The following is a 22,678-nucleotide window of genomic DNA, read 5'->3' as shown; positions in this document are numbered from 1 at the left end:
AGAGACGCTGCAGTGACAGAGAGGGGCAGTGGTGCTGGCGAGGTCCCCGCAGAGCCCCGGCGCCCGGCTGCAACAGGTGGAACCTCTGGACAGGAGTTGCAAACACTGAAGTGGCAGAGGGTGTCAGACTGCACCCAGCTGTGAGAATGGGGAGGCGCCAGGTGGAGGCTGACACTGCCTGCGGGCCAGGGGAGGGTTTAAGAGCACAGCCGGTGAGGAAACGCGAGTGTGAGTGACCAGCAGAGATCCTCGAGGACACTGAAGATCCGCGAGGGACTGGAGAACGCAGAAAGTGAACCGTCAGAGGAGTGCCAGATATGCAATGCGAAGCCTAAGCTCGTATTTGATTTCTGTTGCCGGTTCCAAAGAGGAATGGGTTAGGAGAGCTGACGATAGGGAATTAAGGTGCTCCAAAATTGAGAAGACAAAAGTGTGCAAGTCAGTGACTCCCGCAATACCCTGAAGGGCACCTGCGGCGGCCAGTTCTGCGGGAGTCCAGGATTTACAGTCCTGAGTCGGAATCATGCCCTAGGAACCCACACTTGCATTTCCTCCTCCACGTGTTTCTTCTCATTTCAACCTGGTGTAACTCGCGGCGCTCCCCAGGCACGCGAGGCGGGACCCACGACACGCAAATGTGTCTCGGTATGCGTGACCCCAGAGGCGCAGGCCCCGGACCCCCGCCCGCGGCCGCCAGCAGTCAGTGGCAAGGTGAGAGTCCCCCACCGGATACACCGCTGGGCAGCGTCTGAGACTACAGCCAGAGGCTCCTGGGGGCTGGCTCTCCACCTTCTCACCCTGGAGAGACCCCAGCCGCCTCTGTGCAAACGCGACCGACGTCCCGGCTCTGCGTCTCAGTCCAGACACCGGCCCCTGCCTCGGACCCCAGCCAAGCTCCCAGGCGACCGAGCAGCCGCGCCCAGCCCCCTCTGGATTCGCTGACCCCCAACGAGTCTTCAGCTGCGTTTGGCAGGAGGGGGTCCGCCCATGCCCCGGGCCGTCCTCCCCAATCCTTCCTCCGCGGCCCTTTCTGTCCACGTCTGGGCAGGGGGCCGCCTGCGGGGAGGCTGCGCGGGCGCGCGCTGTGGTGGGCGGGCAGACCGCGCGGTTGAGGAGGGGGCGAGGTGCCCGAGCCCTGCCGCGGGCGCAGGGCCGCGGGAGACAGCGGGGCGCTTGGCAGCGCCCGCAGCGAGCGGGAGCCCCGGGCTGTGCGCATGGGGGCCTGGTCGGCACGCCCTCCCCGCCTCCGCCGCTTTTCCGGGGTGGCTCCCACTCGCTCCACCCCCCGAGGGCCGATGGTTCAGTCCCGAGGCTTAAAAGCGGCCCGGGAGGACGCCCTCGGCGGAGTTGATGCGGGTTGGCGAGCGCCGCGCTGCCTGCGGTGGCGTCTCGATCGCGGGGGCCAGGGAGTAGTCGGTGCGTGCGGGCTGCGCCTCTGTGTGCCGGTGCGCGCCTGGGCCCCTAGCCCGCAGCCGCAGCGAGACGCGCGCCTGGGCCCCCGGGATGGAGCCGACCGAGGTGCTGAAGCCACGAAGCCTGGCCGACCTGATCCGCATCCTGCACCAGCTCTTCGCCGGCGACGAGGTCCATGTGGAGGAGGTGCAGGCCGTCCTGGAGGCCTACGAGAGCGACCCCGCCGAGTGGGCGCTCTACGCCAAGTTCGACCAATACAGGTGAGCGCGCCGCCCCGGCCGGGCCTTGGGTCCGCCGAGGGGGCGCAGGGCCCTAGCTCGCGCAAGGTGGACGCTGCCGGCCTCGCTGGTGGAGACCGAGGCGGCCCGGCGCGCGGCAGGCTCGCCCGCAGCTCCGTGGACGCCCGCGGCGGTGCGTCGGGCCTCTGCCTGGCGACACTGCGCCCTGGCTGCCCTCACCCACGCGCCTTCGTGACCGCCGACCTGCCGGGTGCCCGGTTGGTCACATCAGCCACCGGGTTTCAGACTGAATGCGGCGTTTCCAGCGGGGCACGAGCCGCCTCCTCATCCCGTGGTGCAGGCTGGAGACGCGCTTCCCGCGCGCCGCGGAGAAGCGGGGTCCCGGCCGGCCTGGGGCGCGGGCGGAGCTGCGTGTCCGCGGGGCAGCAGCTCCTGCGTCCGCAGGGCCGGTCGGGGAGGGGAGGGAGGGAGCAGAGGGAGGAAAACAAGCCCAGAGTCCGGTTTGTTTTTCTTGGAGGCGGTTTTCGTGAGTGCTGTGAGGTTTCCTCGGCCTTCCTCTCTGTTGGAGGACCTGCATTGGGAAAAGCGAGTCCAACTTAGGAGCCCACTGCCCACCTGCAGGTAGCAGTTCCCTGGGCCCCTGTCGGCCCGGCTCGTGGTCGGTCCAGCTGTGGCTGGGAGTGACGCTGCTACAGTGTCCACACTCTCAAGTGCTGCCCGTGTGCTCTGCAGGTGAACAAGGGCTTGCGGGGGCCAGGACCCTCCTCAGAAAGGCCCGTCGTGTCCCTGGTCACCGGCGGAGGATGGTAGGCAGGCAGCAGGCTGCGTGACCCACACAGACTGCCTCTGTCGGAGCTCGGGACGGCGGGGCTGTTCCAACTAACCCCGGCGCGCGGCGCTGTAACAGGCGGATAGCGCGGCAGAGGGACTTTGAAAAAGCCCATGGAAAAATGGAATTAAAGGAAGTTTACTTGGGTGCAGAAAAAGCTTGCTCTCAGAGGCGGGCATTGGGCATGCTGGGTGGGAGGCCCCTGTCCCCCAGCCACCAGAGTCCTTGCGATTCACTCTGGCTCCTGGACGCAGCTTCCTGCTGGAGCAGACCCTGCAGGGTGGCGGGAGGATCAGCGGGGTGGGGTCCTGCCATCTGGGTTGTTCCTGGCAGCTGGCCTGGCCCAGCTCTGGCATTTGCAGGCATTCCGAGACTGAACCAGCAGTCTACCCTCTCCACCCTCTCACTTAAATAAAGAAAGGCTTGAAGATGTCTGGAAATCAACGTGTGGTTTTATCATAATAGGCATTTTTACTGTGAACGTTTTGCAGATCTCTTGTGTATCTGACTGGCTTATTATTGTCCAAGCATTATTGACTAACCAGACTGGTTTGTACCAGCTCTTAATTTTTGGAACAAGGTCATTTCCAGGGGCCTTGAGTTATTTTTTTTCTTTGCAAGTGGATTTTTCAAATATTTATTTTATTTATCTGAAAGGTAGGATTAGAGAGAGGGAGAGTCAGAGGGAGAGACCTTCCAAGCACTGGTTCATGATCCACATGGCTGTAACAGCTGGGGCTGAGCCAGGTCGAAGGCAGGGCTCCAAGCACTTGGGCCATCCTCTGTGGCTTTCCCAAATGCATTTGCAGGGAGCTGGATTGGAAGTGGAGCAGCCAGGACTCAAAGCAAACCAGTGCTCATATGGGGTGCCATAGAGCCATGGTTTAACCGGCTGTGCCACAGCGCTGGCCCCTTGTGAGTCTTGATTGCGAGCTCTGAACTGCAGCTGGTGGGGTTGGCGGATCTGCGGGGCCGTGGCTGCCGCTCATGCAGAGGCGGGCTGGGGTCCTGAGCAGGCAGTTTCGGAGGAGAGGGCTGAGGGGAATGAGCTGCCTCTAGGACTCTGCACTGAGTGGACGCCCAGCACTGGAGGGGTTCTCATCCTTGCCTCTGCCGGGACCAGTGCAGAAGAACCAAGCAGAAGTTGTCCCGGTGTGGGCCAGACAGTAAATCCTCCCCACCAAGCACCCGGAAGCCGGGGAGGTGACCCTTAAGACTGGTGGAGGCACCCCAGATTGCTGTGAATTTTAATGCTGTGTGCAGAGCCCCTGGCCAGGTTGTTAGGAGCTGCAAAGTCAGGAAGAAGCAGCTCCCTCCAGGATCCTGCCCTGCAGGTGCCCCGGAGGGGAAAGGGTGAGGACAGGCAGGACCGGAGTAAGGAGATGGCCCAGTGGACAAACCCCACGGAAAGTACAAGAGTCAGATTCCTCCCAAACCAAAGTGTGGATCAGCGTCAGAATCGGCCAGCCTTGCTGCTGAGGTCGTGGCAAGAGGACCCTTGGACCAATAAAAACCCAGGTTGGCTTTTTTTTTTTTTTTTTTTTTTGACAGGCAGAGTGGACAGTGAGAGAGAGAGAGAGAGACAGAGAGAAAGGTCTTCCTTTTTCCGTTGGTTCACCCCCACTATGGCCACTGTGGCTGGTGCACTGCGCTGATCCGATGGCAGGAGCCAGGTTCTTATCCTGGTCTCCCATGGGGTGCAGGGCCCAAGCACTTGGGCCATCCTCCACTGCACTCCTGGGCCACAGCAGAGAGCTGGCCTGGAAGAGGGGCAACCAGGACAGAATCCGGCGCCCCAACCGGGACTAGAACCTGGTGTGCCGCCGCTAGGTGGAGGATTAGCCCAGTGAGCCGCGGCGCCGGCCCCAGGTTGGCTTTTTAACCTGGTAATGTGGTGGTGACAGCTGTTTGGGTTCGGGATTAATTTTCTCCCCAGTGGTTGGTGGCTCCTGGTCGTGGAAGCTTTAGAGTTCCCTGCCTGCCTCCCACGGGCTGCTTTGTCCTGGCCGGCCCCCACGTTATTTGTGACTGACTTTTCAATGTGAGTGCTTTTGAATGTGGTTTGTGTCCCAGCTTTACCAGAACTAAGAAGAATTCTAGAGCAGCTATTTAATGAAACCTTGTTTCTCAAGTCCTGGTGTAGCTACAGGGAGGCGAGGCAGGGAAACAATGGCAGCATTCTTGCCTGGAGCAGTGTGCACTTTGCAAATACCTTCTGTGAGAAACTTGGTCTTTTTTATCAGCTTGACGCTCTGGGGCGGAGAGACATGGAATTTGCTTCTGTTTCCCCTGTGCTGTTTCTTGTATCGTCCACGGAAGCCACCCAGCCTCCTCTGTAAGCGTGCTGACTCTGCGTGCAGGAATGTCCAAGAGGCACTGTGAAAACGGTTCTGCTAGCGAGAACCTGCAGTCAGAGGCGCTCAGTGGCTCATGAACGCCGCTCTCTGACTCGTCTCTTTTTCCGGGGCTCGTGTCAGCATTCGGATTCCACCTTCGGAATGCGTTCTTTCTTTTAGATATACCCGAAATCTTGTGGATCAAGGAAATGGGAAGTTTAACCTGATGATTCTGTGCTGGGGTGAAGGACACGGCAGGTAAGACCACCGTTCTGTCGCGTGAAGCCCGTGGCAGGTGAGACCACCGTTCTGTCGCGTGAAGCCCGTGGCAGGTGAGACCACCGTTCTCTTAGGAGCTTCTTTGGGCACCTGGCCCTGAACAGGCAAAGCACACCCCATGCCAGGCCAGCCATGAATCCTGCAGAGACTAATCTCATAACTATTTGTGCACTGGCTCCCCTAATCCTAACAAGAATTCTCATGAGTATTAATGTGGGACATTCAGGCACACGCCATGTATATTAAAACCAGTTCCCAGGGCAGGTGTTTAGCCTCGTGGCTAAGAACAAACCAAAGGGAAAACCATTAAATGGTCAGAGATCTTCTCAGTGTGCCATTATTATAGACCATTATCTTTCTGCTGTTTAAGCGTTCTCGAATGTTCTCTTCAAAATCAAGTTCTAGCCCCACTTACTGAATCTGTTAAAAGCTGGGTGGAGATCAAAGCTGGCAGGTGTGTGTTTTGTTCCCCAATTACTATGACAACAAGGGTACAGAAAACTAAAGTGCATCCCTTTCGCACATTTGGCGTGGGTGACACGTTATTGTGTTAGTTTGCCCTGAGCAGCAACGTTGAAAACTCCAGCTGCAGCGGGCTTGGGCCTGGGCGCTGTCCTGTTGACCGCGAGTGGGGTCAGCTGCGGCCTCGGACCGTGCCCTGAGCCACTGTCCTTTGTGCCCACGCAGCAGTATCCATGACCACACCGACTCCCACTGCTTTCTCAAGATGCTGCAGGGGAATCTCAAGGAGACACTGTTTGCCTGGCCTGACAAAAAGTCTAACGAGATGACCAAGAAGTCGGAAAGAACCTTGAGGGAGAACCAGTGTGCCTACATCAATGGTAACCTTCTCTCTTCGCGGGGGCAAGCGGGAGCACCGTGCCCTCGTCTCAAATGCCGGCTGCTTCCACGTCTGCGGTGGGACCTGGATCATGGAGACGTGATTGAAAGTGCTCGGGAAATGCGCTAGCCGCAGTGGGTTTTGTGTGCTAAAGCTGTGCCTGTGGGTCGGAATTGCTTATTAAAAACATGTGCGTGCAGGGCGTGTGTCTGAAAAGTCACATACCTGCCAACGTTTAGGACCGTTAGAACTGAGTGTGAATGTACGTGTGTCTGTCCACAAGAGGGTTAGGATCAAGTTGCAAGTATTCGCCTCCAAGTGTAAGGACTGTAACGGAGTGTTCTGGAAGTGATTAATTCTGAGTGGTCCCTGTTTTTCCAGCTGCATGCAGTACCCCTACAGGAATGTTCTCCCGGGGAGCTGAGGGAGGCGCAGGATCGGGCGGTGATGTATGGCTCTCTGACCAAGAACTCCTTCTTTTCCCTAAATGGGTTATCCGACAGCCAAATGCTTTTCAGGAGAGGCAGTGATTAACTTCTCTGTTCCTCAAAGGGGTAGTAACTTTCCAAAAAGCTCATTAAAACTTACATGAGTTCTTTTTTTTAATTCCCATTTCCACATGAGGCTGCCTGCCAACGCGTAGGAAGACTAAATAACTTGTCCAAGATGCCTCAGCTTTCAAGTGCGCATTGGACTTGAACCCGCGCCACTTGATCCCTCAGCCCAGGCTCTCACTCAGGATGCTCTCCGAGTTACCTAAGAGAACGCACTCCAGGGATCTTCTGGCGAAGCCAGTCCTTTCTTCCTATTCTCCAGTCTGTTCTTGGCCTTGATACTTGGCCTGAATTTGTTCCATCGATAATTACTTTAGGATCACAAGGAGTTGATAAGGGTCAGATTGTATGCGAAGGTTTTTTTCCCCATTCACATAGCCCAGAGCTGTTAATTTCCGGTGTAGCAAAAAACGGATTCATTTACTCAGCCATTTGAGGGTTGCTATATATAAGTTACCCCGGATTTCCAAGAACGGGTCTGTCCCCTGTGTGGTTCACGGAGAAGCCAAATGCCTTTCAGAATAATAACTTTCAGCTGCCGGGGGAGTCGGTGCCGTGGATTGGACATTTCCAGGGCTCTGCAGTCCGCATGGAAGCCACCCAGAGGGGCGGCAGCAGCCCCCAGCTGCAGTGGGGTTGTCCTTATTGCTTGCCCTGCAGGAGTTGAGCCTTCTGGCTTTTATGTGAAGCTGTGCTGGTCAGTGAGAATGTTTGGAGGGATTTGCTAAGAGCTTCTGTGGACACCATGTGACTCAACCACGCGTTCTCGACCTCTGGTTGTCACAGGTTCAGTAGGGGTGGCTGTGGGTAGTGAACGGGGAAGGGCGTTTCAGGGACGAGTGAAGCACACGGTCTGTCGGGGAGCAGGGAAGCCGGCACTTAGAGGGGTAAAGCGATCCCGGGACCCGGGCCTCCAAGATCACCTTGAACTAGATGCATGCGGTGGCATGTCTGGCCCCTTTGGCAGCAGTGCAGGCTGGAGGAGAGGGGGGAATCAGGACAAGGAGACCACGTCTAATGTAACAGGCAGGAGGTCCCAACTGAGCCCCGGATATCAGCCGGAGAGCCCCGATACTACTGTGGCCGAGGGGTACCATGAACGTAAAGAGAGAGGAGGCAAAGACAGGAACCGCAGAGCGACAGTGATGCCGGGGTGACTGACAGCGGAGGTCCCTGAACCAGGGGCACTTGGTTTTGCAGGGTCGCCCAGCATGCACTGTGATTACAGAAACAATGTGTCCAGAGGCAGGCAGTGTGCAGAGCTGGTGAACCTGTGTGTGGAATGGTGTTTGGGGCTGGCGTTGGCACAGCAGGGGAGATGCGCGTGGGCTTGCTGAGTGCCTTGGTGTGAGCGCCGGCTCTCTGGGAGGCAGCAGGTGGCAGCTCAAAGACTTGGGAGGCCCAGACTGAGCTCCTGGCTTCAGCCTCGCCGAGGCCCAGATGTGGGCATCTGAGGTGTGAACCAGCAGATGGGGTCCGTGTGTGTGTACTTCTCTGTGTGTATGTGTCTGCCTTTCAAATAAGATGGATGAAAATTGTAAAACACAATCGTGCTTAAAGGCAGTATGTTACAAAAGCAGTAGGCTGTAGGATCAAAGAGATGGAGGGCCTGAGAATTTGGTTCCATTTCAAGAATAAAGAGAACTGGGGATGCCAGAGGCTGTGGCTGGTTGCCAGGCAGCCTGACTGGTCCCCTGAGGCAGGCGTGGCACCCACCTCACTGGCTTCTGGGCCTCCTTGTCTGTAACACGCTCCTGGGTGCCCTCGTTAATTACACCGAATTTCTTTTGTGATCAGCTCCTCTGCCCCCCTCCTAGCTGCGAAGTGTCATGTTGGTGTTTGACTTTGAGACGCTAGTGTTTTGCCACAGGACATGGGTGGATTCTAGGCCAAGGCTCGGCTGCCACGGTGGGCTTCTCGGTTGTCCCAGGCGATGGCCCCGCTCTCTGCTGCCCTTGGATCCCCTGCTTCCCGGCCCCTGTGTTGTCCTCCATTCACACTCCTGTCAGAAAGGATCCACGCGGGTGGAAGTGTAAGACCCCAGTAGGTAAAATCTTGTGCAGCTCTTATCTTGTCTTAGTGGACACGTTCTCGTCTGAAGCCTCATGCCGTTCTGATTCCTGAATCTTTCTATGAAACCAGTTTTTTCCTTTCTAGAAATGTTCAGGATCTGTCCTCAGGGTTCTGAAATTTGGCAGTGATGAGTCTGGTTGGACTCACTCATGGTGCTGGGCAGTGGGTGGGACTCTCTGGCCCGTAGTTTGAGAAAATACTGTTCTTTCCGAGAGCTCTGGGGTTTCTGTTTCTGCACCTCCTGTTTGGACACGGAACCTCCTCAGTGGGCCCTGTTCTTTCCTTTCCTTTCCTTCCCTTGGGTTTTTCTGCCAAGGCTTCTGCTCAGGTTTTTCTTTCCAGTAGCTCAATTTCTTTGCAGTTCCTTTTGTGGCATTTTTTCCCGTCTCCCTTAGGACATTAACGATGGGTGTGTGTGTGAATGTGTGTGTGAATGTGTGTGTGTGTGTGTGCACTGACTAGTCAGGGAGCTTTCACCTGTTTTATTTAGGTTTTCATTTTTTTCGAATTCCAACGAGAAGCTACATACAATTGGAAACTGGTAAGCATTGGTTTTACTCCAAAGGAACAGGAGCATTCAGATTTACTCCAATAAAAATATGCAACCCTTAAGCAAAAGCCTTTCTACATTTAAAAGGAAAAAAAAAACCTATACAGTAGTCTTTCTTTATGTTCATTGCACACAATGAGTTCTGCTTTTAGAACTTCGACACTCAGTGGTTATTTTTTACATTTAAGATCTCCACTTTTATAACTCCTTTAACTCTAAAAACAGCGATGGGCCTTTTTGTGTCTGATCTTGAGTGGTCTCTCTCTGTCTCAGTTGCTTTTTTCAGAGTGTTCTGGCCCCTGTCTTTTGTACAAGAGCCATCCTCAAATTCTCGTGGCCTTGGCTGTGGGCTAATGTTTGAAAGCAGGGACAAAAAAAGTTAATTGGTAGCTCTGCGCAGGGAGTGGGGCTTGTCGGGTGGACTTCAGTGTCCAGTCGTCTGGCAGGGCCTCTTCCTGGAGGACCTGAGGGTGGTGTCCGTGGGCCTTTCTCTTGAGCAGATCCAGTGGCCGACAGCTGCCTCCCAGCTCCCACCTGAAGAGCAGACTCCCAGCCGGCAGCTGGGTGCTGGCTAAAGCAGAGATCCGACCCTGCCGTCCACCAGATTTGCTGAGTTTGCCTGGGTTTGAGTGGACACCCTCTGGCTGTGAGGTCGTCTCTTATCTGCTTTCTGGAGAGCAGATCCCCCTCTTCTCCTGGGGGGAGAGGAGAGGAGATGAGAGGAAAGGATTTGTGACAGCTTCATCAGTGGGCTCTCGGGAAGTGGTCATATAAAAGCACTCAACGGTCCCACTTCTCCCCTACTTCTGGGAAGAAGTCAGGCTGTGTCTTGGCTTCCCCACGGATAGCCTAGCATTGAGCTTGCTTGCTTCTGCACGGCCGTCCATCGGCTTGCAAGCCTCCCGTTTTTTACATCTATGCTCTCTTTTCCCGTTTCCTCGTCGGTGTGTCCTGATGCCTCTTATGTTAGGACAGCGGGAGCGGCTTTCAGGCAGGAGCCGAGGCGAAAGCACGTGCGCCTGCTGCTTGACCCGGGAGTTTCATTCTAATCTGTCCGTTCCGTGTGCGTGGAGGTTGACCGCCGATCTTAGTGATGAGGAAGCTTTGGCTGGCGGCCGGCGTGTCAGCCCCATCTCCCGTTCTTCCTTCTCGGCCCTTATCCAGATTCCATCGGCCTGCACCGCGTGGAGAACGTTAGCCACACGGAGCCGGCTGTGAGCCTGCACCTGTACAGCCCACCGTTCGACTCGTGCCATGCCTTTGATCAGAGAACAGGACATAAGAACAAGGTCACCATGACGTTCCACAGCAAATTTGGAATCAAGACTCCATTTGTAAGTAGCGAGTCTCTCTGTGGCTCGGCAACGCTGGAGGCATTGCGTCTGTTGTCCGAAACGCCACTTGAACGTCTGAAATGTTGATTGTTCTTGAAGAATGAGGTGAACACAGCCTGGGGGAGGGACTCAGTAGATCTTAAACATTTCTGGAACTTTGGAGACTGTGTTTTCGGTTTATAAAGAAAACCATTTAATTTGATGCCAAGAAATGTTTACTAAGAAACTTTGTAGTGTCCGCTCGTTCTGAAAGAAAACACCTGCCCTGGGTTTCTGTGAGCGTGAAGTGCCCCGGCTTGGTGTTTGAGCCGCCCCTGGCGCTCTGACGCGGGTCGCAGGTCCGGTTGGCTGGCCCAGCACGCACAAGGGGCAGTTCGCCTTGCGAGTGAGGTGCTGTAGCCCTATCTGTGGGTTTTGGTGGCCCACTTGCTTTTCCTCTGGGGGTGGTGCTGTTTACACCACAGATGAACCAGCACTGCGAGCGTGCTCCTTTTCGAGGAACGGGCCTTTGTACCTAAAGATACTAAGGCACCCGGCCCTGACACGTACGGCAGTTTCCCACGCTGGGGAAGTCAGCTGGCCTTTCTGTGGTCATCGGCATGTCCTGAGACAGTGCACGGGCACAGAGACTGCAGGCAGTCCTCACGAATCTTACGGACACACAGCCCTACGGAGAAGCCGGGGCAGGGGCCTGTCGGTCTGTGTCGTCCACATTCCCGGTGCCGAGAGATTGGCATCGCAGGAGCTGGGGGAGCAGGACTTCTGAGGACAGGCTCGTGTGTGTCCCGGGGAGAGTGACACAGTCTCCCTCTCACGCAGGTGACTGCAGGTTCGCTGGAGAACAACTAAGGAGCAGCACGCCCGCTGCGGGACTACGAGGTCCCCTGGACGCGTGCCGTGGGCAAGCCTCCCTCCGCTGCTGTCGGGGACACACTCAAGGAAGCCAACGCGTCTGTCTCCTGGAAGGCAGGTGCTAATTCTACGGCATTACGTCAGCAAGCAGCGTCTGAGCTACCAGAAATCTCACAGAAGACAAATAAGTCTTGTGATTCAAAGGCCAAATCAATTCTCTCCCATTTCTATCTCTGAATCCACTGAAAGCAAGCGGAGTTTCCGTTAGGGGTTTTTTTTAAATAGCTTTTGGAAACACTTTGGTCTCTGCACTGTAAGTAGCAATAAGTAAAAACAGAAAACCAGACATCAGATGCCTGCTCTGTTATTTGGGGGCTCAGTGTAGATGGACTTTGTATGTTCTTAATAGTTGAAGAGAAATTTCTGCATCTGGGAATTTTATTTTTTCGACCTCATTTTGCAAATTCCTTTTCTATGGGTGACAGGCACATGCCATTTGTTACTGAAATGAAGGGCAGAGATTAAACCCAAACCCGTAACGAAGCCAAAACAGGAACTTGTGTCTCTTATGTCCATGGTCATAGTCGAAGATTTTGTACTGCTTCCAGAGGAGCCAAGCGATTTTAATAAAACTGGATTTGAGCACAGTTTAATGTTGTCTTTTTACTTTGGTCACAAACTTCCTCTACATCAGTTGAGATTATTCCTTGGACTACAGCAACAGACACGTTTGTGACTGAGACTATGAGAGGTCCAAAACCCACTTAGCTCTAGGGGCTTCTCGTGTGTTTTCCAATTGGCCAGAGGTGGCACACGGAGGGCCTTGCCTCTGGTGTGGCTCCTATGTGTGATTAGTGTTGCCTAAAATCATGGTGTGTGTATGTCTCTGTGTGTATGTATGTGATTGTGTTATGTGTGTGTGTTTGTGTATTCATGTATTTGTGGGTATGTGTGTGTATATCTGTGTATATGTGTTTGTGTTGTGTGTGTATGTGTTTGTGTGTATGCATGTGTTTGTGGGTGTGATGTGTATGTGTGTTTGTGTATGCATGTGTTTGTGGTGTGTGTTTATGCATGTGGGTATATGTGTGTTTGTATTTGTGGCATATATGTGTGTTTATGCATGTGTTTGTGGGTATGTGTGTGTTTGTATTTGTGGTGTGTATGTGTGTTTGTGTATGCATGTGTTTGTGTGTGTGTGTGTTTATGCATGTGTTTGTGGTGTGTGTGTTTATGCATGTGTGGGTATGTCTGTTTATATGTGTTTGTGTTGTGTGTGTATATATGTATTTGCGTGTATGCATGTGTTTGTGTGTGTGTGTGTGTGATGTGTATGTGTGTTTGTGTATGCATGTGTTTGTGGTGTGTGTGTTTATGCATGTGTGGGTATATGTGTGTTTGTATTTGTGGCATGTATGTGTGTTTGTGTATGCATGTGTTTGTGGGTATGTGTTTGTGTGTGTATATCTGTGTATATGTGTTTGTGTTGTGTGTGTATGTATGTGTTTGTGTGTATGCATGTGTTTGTGAGTACGTGTGTATTTGTGGTGTGTGTGTGTGTATGCATGTGTTTGTGTGTGTTTATGCATATGTTTGTGGGTATGTGTGTGTTTGTATTTGTGGTGTGTGTGTGTGTTTGTGTATGCATGTGTTTGTGGGTATGTGTGTGTGTATATGTGCTTGTGCTGTGTGTGTATGTATGTGTTTGTGTGTATGCATGTGTTTGTGGGTATATGTGTATTTGTGGTGTGTATGTGTGTTTGTGTATGCATGTGTTTGTGGGTGTGTGTGTGTGTTTATGCATGTTTGTGGGTATGTGTGTGTTTGTATTTGTGGTGTGTGTGTGTTTGTGTATGCATGTGTTTGTGGGTATGTGTGTGTTTGTGTATGCATGTGTTTGTGGGTATGTGTGTATGTGTTTGTGTGTGTGTGTGTGGCTGCAGGGGAGCAGCCTGACAGTTCCTCTGTGCTGAAATCCACCTGTCACTGCTGCCCGTGGTCTTGGGTTAGGTTGGCCGCCTTTTCCGGGCTTTGTGACCCGTACCCTCCCTCCCTGGCTCTGTCCTCAGAGCCGGCAGGTGCAGCTTTCCTCCCTCTGCATCTCCTCGTTCTGCTCTGTGCCTCCATTTCCCCTTCCTGCTTGGAGGGACTCGAGATTAAGTGGCATCTCTCAAGCTCAGACATGGCCGTGGCCCGTGGCCACGTCTGTGAAGTCTCTGCTGCATCCCATGAGGGATTCCTAGGGTGAGTGAGTGAGGATGCGGCTGCCTGTCACTGTCTTTCTTGTCCCCAGGGAGCCTTGTCCATCACACACACAGGACAAACTCATCCTCCTGGCATCCCAGTCTTATCCCTTCACAGTATCAGCTCAAATCCCAAACCTGAGCCCAGATCTCGCCGCCTGCATTGGCTGTGCGACACGATTCACCTGCTGAGCACCAGGAAGAAACGCTGGAAGTCGTAGAGTCAGAGCCAGCGAGTGACCAGCAACCTGATGGGAAAACTCATTCCCTTTGCATTCAAGGCATTCAGGAAGCCTGGCCTTTGTTGTGTGACCCATTATTTTAAGGCATAATTACGGCATTCTCTTACTCCTGTGGCACCCTTAAATGTGTACTAAGTAGCACCTTTAACACACAAAGGAGGTAATATCCTATGCATAATGGTTGTGCCAAAATGTAAGTCTGAGGATTCCCGTGCCTGAGACAGCCCAGACGGCCCCTCCCCGCCAGCAGCCATGCTCTGCCCACCTGTGCTGAGTCCCACACAGGGCAGCCCCTTCCCCAGGTCTCAGCAGCCCACGTGGTGAAGCCGTGGCTGTGGCAGGGGCCCAGTGGGTCATGCTGGGCTCCCGTGGAGGGGTGGGAGGGCAAAGGGGGGATGGCCTGAGAGTGGGGAGGGAGGGGAGTGAGCCCCCACATGCGAGAAGTGTGTGATTGGGCACAGCTGCCCCGTAGTACTGACTCCCACATTGTAAATGCCTTCAGTGGGATGCAGGCCCCACTGGGGAGAGACAGCATCTCACTAGACGCTGTGTCCCGAGCTGTAGCCACTGCTACAGCTGACACGCAGCAGTGGATCACTGGCTGTGGAGCGAGTGGCAAAGACCCCAGCCTCCTGCCCAGACGGCTGTGAGTTCAGGGGCCCCTGGTGTGGTCCTTGTGTGTGCCACCAGTTCAAACGTGCCATTATTTTTACCAAGCGTGGCAGTTTATAATGAAACAAATAGACCAGAAAAATAAATGACAGTTCTAAGGATCTTTTTTTAAAAAGATTTCTTTTAAAGGCGGGGCGTGGGGGGAGAGACCGAGACACAGCAAAGAGATCTTTCATCCACCGCTTCACTCCCCGATGGCAGCAGCAGCAGCAGGGGCTGGACCAGGCGCAAGGCAGAAGGTAGGAGCCTGAGCTCCATCCTGGCCTCCCATGTGGATGGCAAGGGACCACGTTCTTGAGCCGTCCTCTGCTGCTTTCCATTAGCAGGGAGCTGGGTCGGAAGTGGGCACCCGGCACTCAAATCTGTATCCACGTGGGATTCCCGTGTCGCTGGTGGCGGCTTGTCCTGCTGCACCACAACACGGGCCCTGGGTTATTTTCTTTAGTCATGGATTTCTGTAAGGCCTGAGCCAGAGACCCATCTTTCAGTGTGGGTTCATTTATCACACAGTTAGGCAAGCTAGCTAGTGATGGAGGCATTTACACACGTCTCACAGGAGCGGACAGCATTCATTATCCTAGTCAGCAGTGGTGCTTGGCTTCTGGGGAATCATGGCCACCTTGAAAAATCTCTGACTACTGCAGAACTCTCCAGAAGGGAACACACAGCAAGTTACCAATTTCAGAAAGGAGTCACGACCCTCCTAAGGCCTTTAGGGCTCTGGGTAAAGAGTTGGCCATACTGGGGCCAGCACTGTGGCATAGCAGGTAAAACTACTGCCTGCAATGCTGTCATCCCATATGGGCGCCAGTTCAAGTCTCAGCTGCTCCTCTTCTGATCCAGCTCTCTGCTGTGGCCTGGGAAAGCAGTGGAAGATGACCCAAGTGCTTGGGCCCCTGCACCCGCATGGGAGACCCAGAGGAGGTTCCTGGCTCCTGGCTTGGGATTGGTGTAGCTCTGGCCATTGTGGCCATCTGGGAAGTGAACCAGCAGATGGAAGTCTCTCTCTGCCTCTGCCTTCAAACAAATAAATAAATACTTAAAAAAAAAAAAGAGTTGGGCATACCTGAGCCAAGGCTTGCAGGGAAGAGGGCCATATGACTTCATTTTCTGGTTAAAAGGGCGTTCGCATGCGGGGCCTCTGGTTAACATTTCAGATTGCAACAGGGTCTCTGGGACGCCTCAGAGGCCGGAGCTGTCCTGTCCGGGGCACGCCCACACATTTCACAAGATCTGTACTCTCTGTTCCTGCAGGCACTTCAGACTCACAACTGTGTTTACCCGGTGTTTTCCTGCGAAGGGAATGTATGTGACAGTGAAATAAGCCAGACACAGAAGGACAGATACTGCACGGTTGCCACTTCTGCAGAGAACCCAGAAGAGGCCGATCCCTAGAGACAGAGAGTAGGCCGGAGGTGCCCAGGGGCTGGGGCTGGGGTCGGGTGAGCCGTTCTTGTTTAACAGGTGCCGAGTTGGTGGTGGGTTAATGAGAATGTGTTGGGTAAGATCATGGTGACAGATCCACAGCATTCTGAATGTATTTAAGACGGGTGAAATGTACATTTACAAAGGGTTAAAGTAAACATATTTCCCACAATAGTTATTCCTCAAAAGAGGGAGTGGTAGCCGGGGCGGGGTTGGGGGGCAGTGTGTGTGTGTACACACGTGCATTGAGGGTGAGACCTATGTTCATAAGGCCAGTCATCACCTCCTTTCCTTACCACTTTCTGTGTTTCTTCATTGTTTTTTTTTTTTTTTTCTCCTGTTTTTCATACACTGTGTGGCAGTCTGAAGTCAACGTTGCACACTTAACAGGAGGTCTTTCTGTGTGTGGCAGCTCTCAGATGTCACCTGGTGTGGCTGTCCATAGCTGAGCTCACCAACTCTCTACGTCAGTTCCAACCTTTTACAATTGCAAGCAATTCTAGCATGGATAACTGTGTACAGAATGTCATTTCAAAGATATCAGTGGGCACATTTCTTTATGGCAAAAAAAGCAAGATAACAGGTCCAGGAAATGAGGTGGCCACAGGAGGTCATGGCCGGTACAGAGCCTGCCGGTTGACAAACTTGCTCCTGGGCTCCGCTGTCCCCTCTCTGCCCTGGCCGACTGCCCTCTCTCTGCTCCGTCGCCGTCACAGCCGGAAGCTCGTCCCTCACCAAGATTACGCACTGCAGCCAGGAGAGTCCGAGGGCGGTCCCTCTGCCGGGTATTGTGAGTGAGCCTCCAGCCCTGCTGTCCCCGGGAGAGGCCGTGTGTCCTCACCGCTCGTCCGCTCATTCTTGCCGCGTATCAGTGCGCTCTTTGTGTGCCTGGAGAAGGGAGAGCTTTCTGGGCCTGTCCAAAATGTGCTGCCCGTGTCGCTCACTGAAGGGCGCGTGGCGTATTTACTCTTATTTCTAAAATGTATTTATACTGGAGATGCAGAGACACGGGGGAACCCCCAGCCGAGGTGCCTTCCACCCCCAGAGCGGAGCCAGCCTGAAGCCGAGAGCTGGGAACGTAGTCCGTGTTTTTCAGGGGGGTGGCAAGGACCCAACCTCTTGAACTCTCCCCCGCTGCCTCCCAGGGTCTGCCTCAGCAGGCAGCTGGAGTGGGGAGGCTCCCTGATGTGGGACTGGGTGTCTGCTTACCGTGAGCCAAATTCCTCCCTTGGCTTGCTTTTTGAATAATTCATGGAGACACAAAAAGAGGCCGAGAGATTGACTTTTCCGCAGTGGTCCGAGGGGCGTTCTCATACAGGCGTAAGGAAGTGGCTCTTTGCCCACATGGCGATAGGTACGTTTACCCATGAGGTGTGGCAGTGTTACAGAACACCCAGCCAATCCGTGCAATGCAGGATTCCAGCCCTCCTCGGCACAGCCTAGCACGGAGCAGTGACGCCTGCACCACCGCGACTCCCCGCAGCGCCCCTTCCCTTGGGCACTGAGTGACGAGGGCGAGTTCGTCCAGGATCCGTCTGATGGCAGGCAGCAAGGACACACACAGTCGTGGAGGGGATGCGCCCTTGAGTGAGGCCTTTCGAGAAGTGCAGAAGCTGAGGGTGCGGGTGGCTGGTGCACCTGAGCAGGCCTGTGCTGGCGCAGCTCACCCAGCCCCCAGCGGCTGGCATCTGAGAATGTTGCACGCAGACTGGCAGATTGACGGGCTGCAGCAGGAGCACCGGCCGCGGAACCTACCCAGCGCTCCAAGTCAGGTGCCTTCTCTCCCCAGAGACCTGTGGTCAAACAGCAGACACTTGCCGCCAAGGCCATTCAGCCAAGTCGGAGTGAGGATAGCGTTTCCTTGGACTACTGACGTGTGTGGTTTTTTAATCCCTTCATTTTCGTTGGGCTTCTAGAGTTTTGAATCCCCTTTGCATACCCACACCGGTGTTTGTTGTTGTCACTTCAGAAACTAAGCCTCTAAGTTTCCGCAGTCGATGGGGTCCCTCCCGGCCCGTTTCGGGATAAGAACTTCCAGGCCTACATGGAAGCATTTTGCCCAAGGTCACAAAGCTGGGTAATGGCAAAACCAAACACAGACAGCAGTTCTTCCCAGGACACCTGGGACCTTTGGCACCTTTGACCAAAGTCCAGGGGGTCACTCAGGTCAGGGCGGACCGAGGGAGCCAAACAGAATAGCTGTTAAGCAGGGACAGAACGCCATCCACGTGGCCAACACAGGGTGACGCCCGGCTTTCCTGTCTCAGTCCTCTCAAGTCGGCTCTGCCTTCACTGTGTGTGTTTGTTTTTTTTTTTTAAGATTGATTTATGTATTTGAAAGTCAAAGTTACACAGAGAGAGGAGAGGCAGAGAGAGAGAGAAAGGTCTTCCACTCGCTGGTTCACTCCCCAACTGGCCACAATAGCCAGAGCTGCGCCGATCCGAAGCCAGGAGCCAGGAGCTTCTTCTGGGTCTCCCACGCGGGTGCAGGGGCCCAAGGACTTGGGCCATCTTCTGCTGCTTTCCCAGGTCATAGCAGAGAGCTGGATCGGAAGAGGAGCAGCCGGGACTCGAACCAGCACCTATATGGGATGTCGGCGCTTCAGGCCAGGGCGTTAACCCACTGCGCCACAGCGCCGGCCCCACTCTTAAAAACATGAACATGAGGTGCTGAGGCCGCATGGATAGGGAGTGCTTCTGTTTTTTTCCGAGCAGCTCTGCCTGATGACCCTGCAAGAGCAAAGCCTGGGGCTGTGCCGGGCTCTCTTCCTTCTTTAGACAGGGCACAAACTTCGCGACAATGTCCGTGGCACCGGACCAGCGTTCCAGGTTGCTTCAGCTAAGACACACTCACTTGCAGGTAGCCAGCTGTGACTCAAACTGACCTGAACCAAACAAGCACGTGTAACTGCAAAGTCCAGGGGTCACTCAGGTCAGGGCGGACCGAGGGATCCAAACGTTCCCTTCGGACTTGCCCTTGCTCCGGGGCCTCGGGACTCGGGTCTGCCATCGTGCTGTGGAGCAGAGACTCCCTGTAGCTCCAGGCCTGAACCCCAACTCTGCATTTCAGTTTTGGCAAGATAAGGGGTTATGCCTTTGCAATCTTCCACGGAAGATTCAGCGGCATGGGCTCTGGCTGCATCACAATCCATCCCTCACCCAGCGAGTGGTCCCTGGCCTGGCCTCAAGTGGACGCTGGTGCCTTCAGATCAGTGGGTTGTGGCGCGCAGGGAGGGGGTGTTAACAAGGAGATCAGAATCTGTTATGAAGAGAAAGATGCTAAGCAGGCAGAATCAACATTTTCTCTACGTGGGTGGTAAATGTATACTATGGAAAAACTAGTTATGGATTTAAAAAAATTTCTTTGCACCCAACATCTTTTCATTCCATTTTCCCCTGGTGTTTTTGAAGCACTCTTGTATTTGTTGAGTGAACAAATAAAGGAGTGAGATGAAGGATGTTGACAATCAAGTCGCCTTCGTAGCCCTGAAGACACATTCTAAAACTGCAAGGCCAGTTGTGTCTTCCTGGCATTGCTTATTAAAGGTTTATTTATTTATTTGAAAGGCAGAGGGGCAGAGAGAGAGAGAGAGAGAGATGTCTTCCATCCTCTGGTTCATTCCCCAAATGGAGGAGCCATCTGGGTCTCCCTTGTGGATGGGAGAGGCCCAAACACCTGGCAGTCTTCTGCTGCATTCCCAGGCACATTAGCAAGGAGCTGAGTTGGAAGAGGAGCAGCCGGGACTTAAACCTGCACCCATAAGGGATACCGGTGTCACAGTGTCTGCTTACCCTGCCGTGCCACAGTGCCTGCCACATGCTTCCTCTTATTTATACAATGCATAGAAATACGCTTATTGCCCCAAAGACGGGACTTCTGGGGTTAAGCCCATGGGTGTGCATCTCCAGAACCTAAGCTCCTCCCTCCAGCCCAGCCCAAGTGGGACTTCTTCTCCCATAATGACGGCTCTGGGTAATGTGAAGACAGACAACTTGGATTTTTTTTGAAGTTCTAGAATTTAGCTGATGGCTACGGCTGTAAACAAAAGGCGGCAAACACCTTCGTCTCACAAAGCGAAGACAGAAGTCACTGAGCACTTGGGGTCTGCGTTGCCCATAAGGCCTGCCGGAGCCCGCACCCCGGCTCCACCTCTGCCCCCACCTCCACTTCGGTCCCTGTGACTGGTCAGGGCTGTTAGAGATGCACTCCCGCCCTCACTGCCCCCTCCTCTGCCCAGCTCAGCCACGCCTCTGCCTTCCCTTCAGACCCTGGCCTCCCTGTGCTCTGGGCAAATGCACATTTCCCTCCTCACTGGCCTGTCCTCCTGCCCAGAAAGCACACTACGCTGCGAGGGCTCTGCCGGCTCTCACAGAGCAGCTCCTCTCCCAGGTGCTGCCCGGTGGGAGGGAGCCGCTCGCTTTTCCTCTTCCATAGAATTGTGCTTCCTGTCTCCTGGAGCCCCTGCCCCATCCCGCTCTGCCATGGGCTCCTGGATCCCAGGTTGCTTCCAGTTCCCAGGTGATGGGCTCTCAGGTCCCAGGTGATGGGCTCTCGGGTCCCAGGTGATGGGCTCTCGGGTCCCAGGGGGCTCCCGGATCCCAGGTGATGGGCTCTCGGGTCCCAGGTGGCTCCTGGATCTCAGGTGATGGGCTTTCGGATCCCAGGTGATGGGCTCTCGGGTCCCAGGTGATGGGCTCTCAGGTCCCAGGGGGCTCTCGGGTCCCAAGTGATGGGCTCTCGGGTCTCAGGTGGCTCCCTGGTCTCAGGTGGCTCCCGGGTCCCAGGTGGCTCCCAGGCCCAGGTGATGGGCTCTCGGATCTCAGGTGGCTCCCAGGTTCCACATAGCTCCCACATCTCAGGTGATGGGCTCTCAGATCCCAGGTGGCTCCCAGGTCTCAGGTAATGGGCTCTCGGATCTCAGGTTGCTCCCGGGTCCTGGGTAACTCCCAGGTCCCAGATGATGGGCTCTCGGATCTCAGGTGGTTCCCAGGTCTCAGGTGGCTCCTGGGTCCCAGATGATGGGCTCTCGGATCTCAGGTTGCTCCCGGGTCCTGGGTAACTCCCGGGTCCCAGATGATGGGCTCTCGGATCTCAGGTTGCTCTCGGATCTCAGGTGGCTCCCAGGTTCCACATAGCTCCCACATCTCAGGTGATGGGCTCTCAGATCCCAGGTGGCTCCCGGGTCCCAGGTAATGGGCTCTCGGTTCTCAGGTTGCTCCCGGGTCCTGGGTAACTCCCGGGTCCCAGGTGATGGGCTCTCGGATCTCAGGTGGTTCCCGGGTCTCAGGTGGCTCCCGGGTTCCACATAGCTCCCAGGGCTCAGGTGATGAGCTCTCGGATCCCAGGCAGCTCCCAGGCCCCAGGTGATGGATTCTCAGATCTCAGGTGGCTCCTGGGTCTCAGGACAGCCCCTCAGGCCCAGGTCCTTCGGCGGGTGCTGGCCAGTTCTTGTTCTGCTACGTTGCAGCAAGACAGTTCGTTCACCCAGCAGTGAAGCCGCCCCCCGGGTCACCCGCAGCCCTGGCTGGAGTGCCTGGGTTTGAGCCACAGCTCTGCTTCCAATCGTAGCTTCCTGCAGATGTGAGCCCCTGGGAGGCAGCAGGTGATGGCTCAGGCAGTCGACTTGCTGCCACCACATTGGAGACCTGGATTGAGTTCCAGGGTCTGGGGCATTTGGAGAATGAATCAGCCGATGGAGGACTCTCCCCACCTCCCTCTCTGCTTTTCTATCTCTCTGCCCGATGGAGACATCGGGAAGGCGGGCAGCCTCTCAGGGTTTCTCCGCCGTCGCCCAGGCTGCCTGCGCTCCGACCTCGGAGGCTAACGCATCTGCTCCGGGACAGCCTCTCCCCAGCCTCTTCCTTTTTCTTCCAACAGTCTATATGGATCGAAGAGGTGCAGGTGTCCAGGGGGTAGGGAACATGTCGAGGGAGGCTCCCAGGAGCCTGCATGGATGGCAGTGGAACAGAAAAAGCCCTGGGTCTTTTTTTCCGCAGGACCTGTGCCCCATTCCCTGGGAGCACTTGGAAAGGAGCAGACGGCTGCATTCCCGGCCTCGGGGCCTCCAGCCTCGGCACTGAGCTGGATCTTTCAAGGCAACGTGCAAATATGAGTGCGAATCAGTGACTGCCAAGGCCAGCTGAGCCTACAGCGGAATTCCTTCGTCTCAGCATCGCCCGTGCTTCCTGAGTTCTTGTGCAATCCTGAGAGCGGGCAGGAAATCCACCTCCAATAAAAATTCAAACTGAATTTCTGCTTCCGGTCAGCCTGGTGAGATGTTGGTTAGGAGCTGAAGTTAATTGGACTTGCAGACCGTGATGTAGAGCTGCTGCAGGCTGGGTTCGGACCCATGGACCAGCTCCACTGAGAACAGCTGAGAACCAGGGCTTCCGATTTGAGAGATGTGCGGATCACGAGCAAACGAGCGTAGACAAAGTCGAAACAGAGACCCATGCAGCTGAGAGACACAGCTTCGCCTCATTCTGAACATGCGCACCCACGCAGGAGAGCGGGCTGCAGAAATCGCCAACCTGTTTCCTGGCAGGCGACAAGCACTGAGCGGAGATTCAAAATGCCTGTCATTAGCAACAGGCAACGAATACTGGTACAATAGTTAGGTGCTTCCTTGGACCTGTGCTAAACAGACGCCTGCAATTCCTACCATGTGGCAGATGAGTAAGGGTTATAGGATGTCCTGCTCTTTTTCAAAACTGGCATGACAATTAAAAAAATATTTGGGAAAAATGTGAATTAGAAGTTGCAAGCGCTTTCTTTTCTTTTTTTTTTTTTTTTTTT

General features: G+C 54.7%; 1 protein-coding gene and 1 long non-coding RNA gene across 3 annotated transcripts; both read left to right on the top strand.

The window, feature by feature from the left end:
* Nucleotides 1–1,343: 1,343 nt before the first annotated feature.
* Nucleotides 1,344–11,947, top strand: CDO1 (cysteine dioxygenase type 1). Of its 2 annotated transcripts, none has more exons than XM_089334813.1 (5): nt 1,344–1,673; nt 4,998–5,075; nt 5,787–5,938; nt 10,279–10,448; nt 11,268–11,947. In XM_089334813.1, the coding sequence occupies exons 1-5, from the start codon at nt 1,504–1,506 to the stop codon at nt 11,295–11,297; spliced, it is 600 nt and encodes a 199-aa protein (XP_089190939.1). In that variant the 5' UTR covers nt 1,344–1,503; the 3' UTR covers nt 11,298–11,947. The 2 variants fall into 2 exon arrangements, with proteins under 2 accessions (XP_089190939.1, XP_017196483.1); XM_017340994.4 differs by having other exon boundaries at nt 5,784–5,938.
* A 2,281-nt stretch (nt 11,948–14,228) lies between these two features.
* LOC108176449 (uncharacterized) lies at nt 14,229–22,630 on the top strand. Its single transcript, XR_011389646.2, has 2 exons — nt 14,229–15,861; nt 21,880–22,630. It is a non-coding gene; the product is annotated as an uncharacterized LOC108176449 (long non-coding RNA).
* The last annotated feature ends 48 nt before the right edge of the window (nt 22,631–22,678 follow it).

This window comes from Oryctolagus cuniculus, chromosome 6, assembly GCF_051225735.1.
Source record: "Oryctolagus cuniculus isolate XC-2025 breed Fujian yellow rabbit chromosome 6, ASM5122573v1, whole genome shotgun sequence".
Lineage (NCBI taxonomy): Eukaryota > Metazoa > Chordata > Mammalia > Lagomorpha > Leporidae > Oryctolagus > Oryctolagus cuniculus.
This window is presented reverse-complemented; position numbering and strand designations above follow the sequence as displayed.